The sequence below is a fragment of the Phyllobates terribilis genome, unplaced genomic scaffold (assembly GCF_046119375.1).
Source record: "Phyllobates terribilis strain yellow unplaced genomic scaffold, ASM4611937v1 Scaffold_279__1_contigs__length_2497574, whole genome shotgun sequence".
Taxonomy (NCBI): Eukaryota; Metazoa; Chordata; class Amphibia; order Anura; family Dendrobatidae; genus Phyllobates; species Phyllobates terribilis.
In genome coordinates this window covers 2,237,990-2,251,055 of record NW_027363039.1, presented here as the reverse complement: position 1 = coordinate 2,251,055, position 13,066 = coordinate 2,237,990, and the positions used below count along the sequence as shown (strand labels likewise).

The 13,066-nt window shown below is 41.7% G+C and overlaps 1 protein-coding gene and 1 pseudogene across 1 annotated transcript in view; both read left to right on the top strand.

Annotated features, from left to right (window-relative positions):
• The window catches only part of LOC141220281 (uncharacterized), a 131,449-nt gene extending 125,938 nt beyond the window's left edge, over positions 1-5,511 (top strand). The window contains exon 9 of the mRNA XM_073666242.1: positions 4,930-5,511. Within this exon, the coding sequence (XP_073522343.1) occupies positions 4,930-4,952 (23 nt within the window). The 3' untranslated portion in view covers positions 4,953-5,511. The remainder of the gene's footprint in view (positions 1-4,929) is intronic.
• LOC141220278 (uncharacterized) lies at positions 4,966-7,522 on the top strand (annotated as a pseudogene).
• Positions 7,523-13,066: the final 5,544 nt, after the last annotated feature.

Here is a 13,066-nt window from a genome sequence, read left to right as displayed (position 1 = left end):
CCTTTCCAAATCAAGTCCTATCAGTTTAATTAAACACAGCCGGACTCCAATGAAGGAGTAGAACCATCTCAAGGAGGATCACAAGGAAATGGACAGCATGTGACTTAAATATGAGTGTCTGAGCAAAGGGTCTGAATACTTATGACCATGTGATATTTCAGTTTTTCTTTTTTAATAAATCTGCAAAATTGTCTGCATTTCTGCTTTTTTTCAGTCAAGATGGGGTGCAGAGTGTACTTTAACCCCTTAACAACATCTGACGTACTAATACGCGTCTGTGCCCTGGGACTTAAGAGCCAGACCCGTATTAGTACGTCATCGCGATCGCGCGCGCACACAGGCTGTGCGAGCGCATCGCCGCTGTGTGTCAGCTGATAGTACCGGGTGTCAGCTGTGACAATGTGCAGGGAGCGGTCCTGCACCGCTCCCAGCACATTATCCCCTGCGATGCTGCGATCGAAGTCGATCGCGGCATTGCGGGGGCAAGGGGAGGTGATCGCCGATACTCACCTTCTCTTCCGGCTTCCAGCGCAGTCTGCAAAGGCTTCCCGGGTGTTGCCATGACGACCCGATGTCGTCATGACAACATCCGGGTCATCAGACAGCAGGAAGATTGTTTGGACATGCGCAGTGCATCTCCAAACAATCTTCACACTGTGCAGCGCTGATAGCCTGCATAGCACAGGGATGGTGCTGCATTCCTGTGCCATGCAGGCGATCAGGGAAAAAAAAGTGAAAGTCCCAGAGTTGAACAAAGTAATAAAGTGTATAAACTGTCTGAAAGTGGAAAAAAAAAATTAAAAAAAATTGCAAAAATATAAAAATAAATAAATAAAAAATAATCCACCAAAAATAAAAATATAATGTACCCATCAATAAATATTATTATAAAAAAAAAAAAAACAATAAAAGTACACATATTTGGTATCGCCGCGTCCGGAACAACCTGACCTATAAAACTGTCCCACTAGTTAACCCCTTCAGTGAACACGGTAAAAAAAAAAAAAAAAAACGAAGCAAAATACAGTGCTTTATCACCATACCGCCAAACAAAAAGTGGAATAACACGCGATCAAAAAGACGCATATAAATAAAAATGGTACCGCTGAAAACGTCATCTCGTCCCGCAAAAAACAAGCCGCCATACAGCTCCATCAGCCGAAAAATAAAAAAGTTATAGCTCTCAGAATAAAGCGATGCTAAAAAATATTTTTTTCTATAAAATAGTTTTTATTGTGTATAAGCGCCAAAACATAGAAAAATGATACAAATGTGGTACCGCTGTAAACGTACTGACCCGAAGAATAAAGCTACCTCACCAATTTTACCACACGCGGAACAGAATAAAAAAAAAAAAAAAAAACAATTCCTGAATTGTTGGTTTTTGTTTATTCTGCCTCCCAAAAATCGGAATAGAAAGCGATCAAAAAATGTCACGTGCCTGAAAATGGCACCAATAACAACGTCAAGTCATCCCGCAAAAAACGAGCCGTCACATGACTGTCTGCCAAAATCTGGAAAAATTATAGCTCTCAAAATATGGCGATGCAAAAAGTAGATTTTACAAAAAATGCGTCTTTTAGTGTGTGACAGCTGTCAGTCATAAAAACCCCATATGATTCTGGCATTGCTGTAATCACACCGACCTGAAGAATAAAGTCGTCTAATCACTTATACCGCACAAGGAACGGCGTCAAAAATAAACTCTTGGGTTAGGATTGGGCTAGGGTTAGGGCTGGGTTTGGGGCTAGGGTTGTGCTGGGGCTAGGGTTGTGCTGGGGCTAGGGTTGTGCTAGGGCTAGGGTTGTGCTATGGTTAGGGTTGTGCTAGGGTTAGGGCTGGGGTTGGGATTTTTTTCAAAAGTAAGAAAAAAAGATGACGATATGGCGACTAGTGTTGAGCGCAAGTGCTCGCTACTTGAGTTTGCATCCGGTGCTCTGGTATGCATTGAGTATCGTGGGTATTTGAGTGACATGCTCGAGTCTCTGCCCCATATGCTTCGCGGCCAAAAAAACTTTACGGGGATTGCCTGCCATGCACGAGCGATCCCCGCATGTTTTTTTTTGGGTGTCTAATAACCGTGAAACATGCGGAGCAGGGACTCGAGCATGTCACTCGAGCACACGCTGTACATGGTGCATACCTGAGTACCCGATGCAAACTCAAGTAGCGAGCACTTGCGCTCAAGAATAATGACAACTTATTCAATATGATGACCTAATGTAAACAAATTCTGTGCCGTACCTCTGGGTTCAAAATGTTCACTATACACCTTAATAAAATCCTTGAGGGGTATAGTTTCCAAAATGGGGTCACTTGTGGGGGAGCTCCAATGTTTGGGCACACAGGGACTCTCCAAACGCAACATGGTGTCCGCTAACAAATTGTCGGCTCAAATTGTTAGCGGACACCATGTTGCGTTTGGAGAGCCCCTGTGTGCCCAAACTTTGGAGCTCCCCCTCAAGTGACCACATTTTGGAAACTAGACCCCCCAAGGCACCTATCTAGATGCATAGTGAGCACTTGGAACCCCCAGGTGCTTCACAAATTGATTCGTAAAAATGAAAAAGTGAAAAAAAAAACACTTTTTCATTTTTATGAATCAATTTGTGAAGCACCTGGGGTTCCAAGTGCTCACTATGAATCTAGATAGGTGCCTTGGGGGGTCTAGTTTCCAAAATGGGGTCACTTGTGGGGGAGCTCCAATGTTTGGGCACACAGGGACTCTCCAAATGCAACATGATATCCGCTAACAAATTGTCGGCTCAAATTGTTAGCGGACACCGTGTTGCGTTTGGAGAGCCCCTGTGTGCCCAAACTTTGGAGCTCCCCCACAAGTGACCCCATTTTGAAAACTAGACCCCCCAAGGCACCTATCTAGATTCATAGTGAGCACTTGGAACCCCAGGTGCTTCACAAATTGATTCATAAAAATGAAAAAGTGTTTTTTTTTTCACTTTTTCATTTTTACGAATCAATTTGTGAAGCACCTGGGGGTTCCAAATGCTCACTCTGCATCTAGAATGGTGCCTTGGGGGGTCTAGTTTCCAAAATGGGGTCACTTGTGGGGGAGCTCCAAAGTTTGGGCACACAGGGGCTCTCCAAACACAACATGGCGTCCGCTAATTATTCAAGCAAATTTTACAATCAAAAAGTCAAATGGCGCTCCTTCCCTTCCGAGCCCTGCCGTGCGCCCAAACAGTGTTTTTTCCCCAAATATTCGGTATCTGCGTACCCAGGGGAAATTGCACAACAAATTTTGGGGTCCATTTTTTCTTGTTACCCCTGTGAAAATAAAAAAAATTGGGTCTAAAGTAACATTTTTGTGAAAAAAGTTAAATGTTCATTTTTTTCTTCCACATTCAAAAAATTCCTGTGAAGCACCTGAAGGGTTAATAAAGTTCTTGAATGTGGTTTTGAGCACCTTGAGGGGTGCAGTTTTTAGCATGGTGTCACTTTTGGGTATTTTCTGTCATAAAGACCTCTCAAAGTGACTTCAAATGTGATGTGGTCCCTAAAAAAATGGTTTTGTAAATTTTGTTGGAAAAATGAGAAATCGCTGGTCAACTTTTAACCCTTATAGCTCCCTAACAAAAAAAAATTTTGGTTCCAAAATTGTGCTGATGTAAAGTAGACATGTGGGAAATGTTATTTATTAACTCTTTTGTGTGACATATCTCTCTGATTTCAGGGCTTAAAAATTCAAATTTTGAAAATTGCAAAATTTTCAAAATTTTCGCCAAATTTCTGTTTTTTTCACAAATAAACGCAAGTGATATCGAAGAAATTTTTCCACAATCATGAAGTACAATATGTCACGAAAAAACAATCTCAGAATCAGGGGGATCCGTTGAAGCGTTCCAGAGTAATTACCTCATTAAGTGACAGTGGTCAGAATTGTAAAAATTGACCTGGTCATTAACGTGCAAACCACCCTCGGGGCTTAAGGGGTTAATGAGAAAAATAAATGAACTTTTTAGAATTTACCAAATGGCTGCAATGAAACAAAGAGTGGAAAATGTAAAGGGGTCTGAATACTTCCCGTACCCACTGTAAGTGTTCAGCGTACAGCACAGGATAAATATGATCCAAAATGTTCTGTACCCCAAAATGCCACCATTAAGAGCTTCTACTCAACCCACAAAAAACAAGTCCCCACTCAGGTTCATCATCTGTAAACAGTAATATAGGGGGTGTCCATATTACTGGAAGCACAAAGGCTCTGGAAAAGTGACTTGGCTCCCACTTAAAGAAATTCAGTGACATCTGCGCTCCCAAATCCAAATGCCCCCTCCTCCTGAGCCCCACAGTGTGCAGTTAGCATCCACATGTTTGGCATTACTGTAGCGAGGAGAGACAATTTATTTCTACAGAAAGCACTAGCTGGGAATCATGTACTGGGCGCTACAACGTAAGGGCTCTGCAATGTACCGGACACTACAATGTACTGGCCACTATAAGGGAATATTTGCATTTTCACTTCGCAACATCCATTACTGTTCTTTTCTGGAAAGCACCCATGGAGTCAAATTCATCACTACACCTGTAGATACATTTCCATAGGGTGTAATTTCCAAACTGGTGTCACTTGAGGGGGGATTCTGCTCTTCTGCCACTTAGGGGCTTTGTATATGGAGTCTGCAAACTGTTCTACTAAAGTTTGTTCTCCAAGAGTAAAATATTGCTCCTTCCCTCCCGAGTCTCGCCATGTGGCTAAGCAGTACTGTACAGACACATATGGGGTATTGCCCCGTTCAGCAGAAATTGTATAACAAATTATGTGGTCATCTTTACCCATTTTCCCTTGTGAAAATGTAAAATCTGGGGCTAAAATAACATTATAGTGGTAAAAATTTAATTTTTTTTTTCTTCACTGTTCAATTGTATAACATTTTGTGTATCACAATTACCTTGCATTCATTGGGAAAGTGAGCGGTGGATTCTGGATGTGACGCGCGGGGAAACCCCACCCACAGCCCGGCATCCACCGCGGGGATCGCATCACCGAGTCACGCCTCACTTGACGTGACATCAGGAGAAGCAAGAGCCGGCTGCAGCCGGGGATCGCGTGATGCCGGTGAGTGGCCAGCGATAGCGCCGCTCGCAGCCAATAAAGACAAAGCAAGGTAATTAGAAAAAATCTTCTCTCAACGGGTTAATTACATTGGGGGCATTTTTAATAGTAGTGGACATCTTCTTTAATTGCGTGGACAATTTTCTATATTAAGGCCAAGATACGAAGCTTGAGAGAGTGAAATGGCACCGGAGGTACATTAAGGGAACCTGTCATCAGTAATTACCACTTAAATAACTATTTGCTGTCTAATCTCTGCCACCCCTGACTTGTGCGAATGTCACCAGTTTATAAGTGTCATTCACTTTACCTGTCATTGTGTTAATGTTATGGCATGTAGTTGTCCTCCTTATTCCCGGTACTTTTACTGACGAGGGTCTTCATTGTGAGATCCAAAAAATACATTTAGAAATCTCTTTTGTGTTGAAAAAAAACCTCAGATCTAATTTATCTTTCATCCTAATAGGAAATCCTTGTGAGAATAACGGTTCATCACTAAATTGTAAAAAAGAAGATCTTATGAAGCACTCTAATGGAGAAAACCTCATCACCCTTCCTGCACCTCCTGGACTTCACAGCGCTTCACTTTCTTATAATCCTCCTGATCATGAGGAATCATCTAATGAGCAATCTCGCATTATTACCAAAAGTCCAGGTGGCAAAGTGGATTCAAGATTTCAGTGTGACAAGCAATTTACAAAAAGCTCAGATTTTTTAACACACAGAAAACACAAAGGAAAAAAGCCATACTCCTGTTCAGAATGTGGGAAATGCTTTACATATAAATCAAAATATGTTATACATGAGAGAATTCACACAGGAGAAAAGCCATTTTCATGTTCGGAATGTGAGAAGTCCTTCAAACATAAAGGGTATCTTATTACACATCAGAGAATTCATACAGGAGAGAAGCCATATTCATGTTCGGAATGTGGGAAATGTTGTAGAAGTAAATCAGACCTTGTTAAACATCAAAGAATTCACACATGAGAAAAACCTTTTTCATGTTTACAATGTAGTAGGTGCTTTCCAGATCAATCACAACTTGTTATACATCAGAGAATTCACACAGGAGAAAGCCGTATTCATGTTCAGAATGTGGGAAATCTTTTACTTGTAAATCAAGTCTTACTACACATGAGAGAATTCACACTGGAGAGAAGCCGTATTCATGTTCAGAATGTGAAAAGTCGTTCACAAATAACTGGAGTCTTATTAACCATCAGAGAATTCATACAGGAGAGAAGCCATTTTCATGTTCGGAATGTGGGAAATGTTGTAGAAGTAAATCAGACCTTGTTAAACATCAAAGAATTCACACAGGAGAAAAACCTTTTTCATGTTTACAATGTAGAAGATGCTTTCCAGATAAATCACAACTTGTTATACATCAGAGAATTCACACAGGAGAAAAGCCGTATTCATGTTGAGAATGTGGAAAGTCCTTCACAGGTAAAGGAAGTCTTATTATACATCAGAGAATTCACACAGGAGAGAAGCCATATTCATGTTCGGAATGTGGGAAATGTTTTACATTTAAATGGAGTCTTATTACACATCATAGAATTCACACAGGAGAGAAGCCATATTCATGTTCAGAATGTGGGAAGTCCTTTACATATAAAAGGAGTCTTATTCCACATCAGCGAATTTACACAGGAGAGAAGCCATATTCATGTTCAGATTGTGGGAAATGCTTTAGAAATAAAGGGAATCTTATTACACATCAGAGAAATCACACAGGAGAAAAAACATTTTCATGTTCACTATGTGAGAAGTCCTTCACAAATAAAGGGAGTCTTATAACACATCAGAGAATTCACACAGGAGAAAAAACATTTTTGTGTTCACTATGTGGGAAGACCTTCACAGCTAAAGGGCATCTTAGTAGACATCAGAGCATTCATACTGGAAAGTCGCCATATTCATGCTCAGAATGTGGGAAGTGTTTTAGTTATAAATCAGATCTTGTTAAACATCACCGAATTCACACAGGAGAAAAGCCGTATTCATGTCCAGAATGTGGGAAATGCTTTACAGAGAAATCAACACTTGTGACACACAAGAAAATTCACACAGGAGAGCAGCCGTATTCATGTTCAGAATGTGGGAAATCTTTTATACATAAATATCAACTTGCTGCACATAAGAGAATTCATACAGGAGAAAACACATTTTCATGTTCAGAATGTGGGAAATGTTTTATATATAAATCGGAACTTGTTATACATCAAAGAATTCACACAGGAGAGAAGCCGTATTCATGTTCATTCTGTGTGAAATGCTTTACTAAAAAAAATTATCTTGTGCAGCATGAGAGAAGTCACACAGGAGAGAAGCCGTATTCATGTTCAGAATGTGGGAAATCTTTTATACATAAATCGCACCTTGTAAAACATGAGAGAAGTCATACGGGAAAGAAAGTGTAATTATGTTCACTGTGTTTTATAAAGTTTAATAAACATTGTTCAGCATAAATGAGTACACCCCCTTTGATGAGTAAGATTTTATTTAATAGCTCACTGAACACAAGATCAATTTCTAAAATTTTGCCAACACTAAGTTTCATAGAACATTTTTTTGTAATCAAAACATGAAAGTAAGGGTAATAATATAACTCTCATTAGAAAATCTTCAGTTTTACTCAAATTAGTTAATGCAAAAATGAGTACACCCCACATAAAAAGCTACTACATCTATTATTTTGTATGGCCTCCATAATTTTAAAGGACGGCCCCAAGTTTTCTAGGCCTGGAATGAACAAGTTAGTGACAATACTATATCTATCTTTTATCTCTTTTTCAATAACGAGCTCTTAGAGCCTGGATGCTGGATGGAGCGATGACAACTTGTCTCTTCAGAATTCCCCATAGGTGTTTGGTTGGGTTCAGATCAGGAGACACTTGGCCACTGAATCACTGTCACCCTGTTCTTCAGAAATGTAACAGTGGCCTACCAAGGGAACAGAGTGATGGCAGCATCTTCTCTTTCACTACAGAGCAGAACATCTGTAAATTCAGGATCCCATCAATGAAATGTAGCTCCTCATGCAGCCCCACCACCAGGTCTCACTGTAGACACCATGCATTCTCATTGTATTCCTCACCTCTTCAATGTCATACAGTTTTGAAGCCATCAGTTCCAAAAAAAACCCATTTATTTTGGTCTCATCACTCCAGAGTATAAAGTCCCAGGAGTCTTCATATGTTTCCGCATGTGTCCTGGCAGATTGTAGGGCGGCTTTTTTGTGCATGGGATTTAGGAGAGGCTTTCTATGTGGACAACACCCATGTCTGCCATTCCTCTATAGAGAAAAATTGTCTTCTCTTAGCTCATCTCTCAATGCTTGGATGAAAAATCACAGTTGGGAAGGAATGGACGGGACAAAGAAAGTTACTGATGTTATGGAGACCCTCTTTGCTTTAAGGAGAACTTTGGAATAGACAGCAAAAGGGTCTTCACATTGCCAGCGAGATTCAAATTAAGATACTTCATTGTTACAACTGAACAGAAAACCGAAAACAGCCTTATCAGTAACAAACACATTTCCCTTGGCCCAAGGTAAAAACCTTCTCAGGGACTTAACAGGAAGCCAGTATCTTAATCAGATATTTCACAATGTATGTCTTAAACACTCAAGCAGAGGCCTCATGGAATAGATGGTTTATATAAATTGATTTTCTAATTAACCCCTTTACCCCCGAGGGTGGTTTGCACGTTAATGACCAGGCCAATTTTTACAATTCTGACCTCTGTCACTTTATGAGGTAATTACTCTGGACCACTTCAACGGATTCCCCTGATTCTGAGATTGTTTTTTCGTGACATATTGTACTTCATGATAGTGGTAAAATTTCTTCGATATCACTTGCGTTTATTTGTGAAAAAAAAACAGAAATTTGGCGAAAATTTTGCAATTTTCAAAATTTGAATTTTTATGCCCTTAAATCAGAGAGATATGTCACACAAAGGAGTTAATAAATAACATTTCCCACATGTCTACTTTACATCAGCACAATTTTGGAACCCAAATTTTTTTTTTATTGGGGAGCTATAAGGGTTAAAAGTTGACCAGCGATTTCTCATTTTTCCAACAAAATTTACAAAACCATTTTTTTAGGGACCACATCATATTTGAAGTGACTTTGAGGGGTCTTTATGACAGAAAATACCCAAAAGTGACACCATTCTAAAAACTGCACCCCTCAAGGTGCTCAAAACCACATTCAAGAACTTTATTAACTCTTCAGGTGCTTCACAGGAATTTTTGGAATGTGGAAGAAAAAAATGAACATTTAACTTTTTTCACAAAAATGTTACTTTAGACCCAATTTTTCTTATTTTCGCAGGGGTAACAGGAAAAAATGGACCCCAAAATTTGTTGTGCAATTTCCCCTGGGCACGCAGATACCCCATATGTGGGGAAAAACCACTGTTTGGGCACACGGCAGGGCTCGGAAGGGAAGGAGCACCATTTGACTTTTTGATTGTAAAATTTGCTTGAATAATTAGCGGACGCCATGTTGCGTTTGGAGAGCCCCTGTGTGCCTAAACATTGGAGCTCCCCCACAAGTGACCCCATTTTGGAAACTAGACCCCCCAAGGCACCTATCTAGATGCAAAAAACCAAGCAATGTGAACTGAGGTCTAAGATGGTACACATGCAAGAAATAAGAGTATGTTCACACTAGCAAAAAGATACAAAACCTACAAAAGACAAAAAATATATCACATACCCTACCATCATTATATATAAATGTAAAGCAAAGTTGCATATGAAATATAGGGTACTTAGTGAACTATTTTTGATCAAAAAATGTATACAAGCCGTCCCACCAGCGACAAGGTGACCCTAATTGGGACGGTCCTACACTGTCTATATTAAAAACCTTGTATACATTTTTTGATCAAAAATAGTTCACTAAGTACCCTATATTTCATATGCAACTTTGCTTTACATTTATATATAATGATGGTAGGGTATGTGATATATTTTTTGTCTTTTGTAGGTTTTGTACCTATCTAGATGCATAGTGAGCACTTGGAACCCCTAGGTGCTTCACAAGTTGATTCGTAAAAATGAAAAGTGGAAAAAAAAACACTTTTTTATTTTTACGGATTAATTTGTGCAGCACCTGGGGGTTCCAAGTGCTCACTATGCATCTAGATAGGTGCCTTGGGGGGTCTAGTTTCCAAAATGGGGTCCCTTGTGGGGGAGCTCTAATGTTTAGGCACACAGGGGCTTTCCAAATGCAACATGGTGTCCGCTAACAATTTGAGCCGATTTTCCATTCAATTTGTTAGCGGACACCATGTGCGTTTGGAGAGCCCCTGTGTGCCTAAACATTGGAGCTCCCCGACAAGTGACCCCATTTTGGAAACTAGACCCCCCAAGGCACCTATCTAGTTGTGTGGCGAGCACTTTGAACCCCCAAGTGTTTTGCAAAGGTTTATGACGTAGAGCCGTGAAAAAAAAAAATCATTTTTTTCCACAAAAACGCTCTTTTAGCCGCAATATTTTTATTTTCACGAGGGTACTAGGAGAAATTGGACTGCAAAAGTTGTTGTGCAATTTCTCCTGAGTACGCTGATACCCCATGTGTTGGAGAAAACTACTGTTTGGGCGCATGTCAGGGCTCGGAAGGGAAGGAGTGACGCTTTGGAATGCAGACTTTGATGGAATGGTCTGCGGGCGTCATGTCACGTTCTCAGAGCCCCTGATGTGCCTAAACAGTGGAAATGCCCAACAAGTGCCCCCTTTTTGGAACGGATACCTGATTTGTCAATTTTATAATGTAGTCTTATTCGCCAGTTGTGTAGGACAACCTGACAAACACTACACAACTGAAGTATGACAACCTGACAAACACTACGTCAGCTGTGTTGTGTTCGTCAGGTTGTCATACGTCAGAAATTAATTCAATAGTCCATGGAAGTATGGTACGTTTTGAAGCAGTCTTTCATGCAGAGGGCAGGTTTGTCGGGGCAGGTGTCACATTGGTAAATGGTGTCCTTGCGTATTACCCTTCGGTAACACACTCGGCACTTCTTTTGTGACTTACCTTTTTTTCTGCTGTGAGGGATCTGCCCCGGGAAATGCTGGCCCGGTACAATTCGAGGTCCTTCAGTTCCAGAAGTAGTGGGGCCAACTCTGTCCCACTGCCAAATATCAGGGCCTTGATAACTGTCTCCTGAAAGTGAAGATACGACGCAGAAGTCTGGCCTGCACATTTTGACAGAAGGAAAGCGTTGTGCATTGCCATCTGAACAATGTGCACGGCCAGCTTCTTATACCATACCTTGGCCTTTCTCAAAGCACTGTACGGCTGGAGGACTTGATCGGAGAGATCAACTCCCCCCATGTACTTGTTGTACCCCACTACACAGTCTGGTTTGGCGACCTGTGTAATGGAACCTCTTACAGTGCTGAGGGTGCTGCCATCACCATGTATGGTGGTCAAGAGAAGGACATCCCTCTTGTACTTGACCACCAACAGGTGGTCGCTACATTGGGCTCTGCTCTCACCCCTTCTGAGCAGCTGCCCAATTAGCGTCTTTGGAAGGCCTTTCTGATTTTTGCGGACAGTACCGCAAGCTGCGGTATGTCGGTCAAAGAGGGACTTGAAGAGCGAGATACTTGTATAAAAGTTATCCACGTACAGGTGATAACCTTTATCCAGCAGTGGGTGCACCAAATCCAACACAATTTTCCCACTCACTCCCAGAACAGGGGGGCATTCAGGGGGTTCAATCCGGGAGTCCTTCCCTTCATAAACTCTAAACTTGTGAGTGTACCCTGAGGTACTCTCACAAAGTTTATACAGCTTGATCCCGTACCTGGACCTTTTACTGGGCAGGTACTGCTGGAATCCAAGCCGCCCCTTAAAAGAAATTAAGGACTCATCCACGCAGATGTCCCTTTGGGGCACGTACACTTCACCAAACTTGTTGTTGAAGTGCTCGATGACCTGCCGAACTTTGAAAAGACGATCAAAGTTCGGGTCATCGCGTGCAGGACACCTTGCATTATCTTGGTAATGCAAGAACTTGTGGATGGCCTCAAAACGTGTCCGGGTCATGACCATTCAGAACACTGGAGTGTTATACAAATCGTCAAAACTCCAGTATTGCCGAACCTCTGTTTTTTTTCAGGATCCCCATATGAAGGACCAAGCCCCAAAACTTCATCATTTCTTCTGCGTCTACAGGAGACCAGTTAGAAAATGATGAAGAGGGGTTTTGTTCTAAAAATTGATGAGCATGCAAATTGGTTTGGCCCACCAGGAGGTTTATAAAATCCTCAGAGAAAAAGACTTTGAAAAAGTCTATTTATGTGAGGCCGGTGGTGTCAAACTTGATTCCTGATTCCGCCATGAAATCAGGAATCAGTGGCTCAAAATTTTCGGGGGGCGAGGTCCATATGGGGTCAGTAGTGGGGGGCGCTGGATCATCTTCTCTCCTGTGACGACTGCGGGGCGGTCCAGCAGCACCTGAGGAGGAAGAGGAGGACGATGAGGCGTCGGAAAAGTAAAGAAATGTGGGATCCCCGCCCTCGCTGTCAGTCTCAGTGTCGGAGGCAACAATAGCGTATGCCTCCTCCGCTGAATAGCGAGTTTGGGATGAGCCGGACACTTTTTTTTTCTCGTGTATGTGGTGTGTGTGTGTCAGTACTTTATTTAGAGTGTGTGTGTGAGTCAGTGTGCTTGGTGTGAACTTTTTTTTTCTGAGAAAAAAAGGAACTACCGTAGGTGGTGCAAACAGCGAGCAGGAGTGCGGATCGGTGAACTATGTCACCAATCAACTCTTGGCAGCTGCTGGGTGTGTGCGCGGATGTGGTGCAAAGGTGTGGGGGGGAATTGACAGGGACAAGAAAAAGTCCTGAAAAGCAGCGAGCACGGACGTTGATCAGTGACGTAGACACTGCTCAGCGCTCGGCCGCTGCAGGACGCACGAAAAAAAAACTGGGGGGGGGGGGAATTGGGGGTAAAAGGA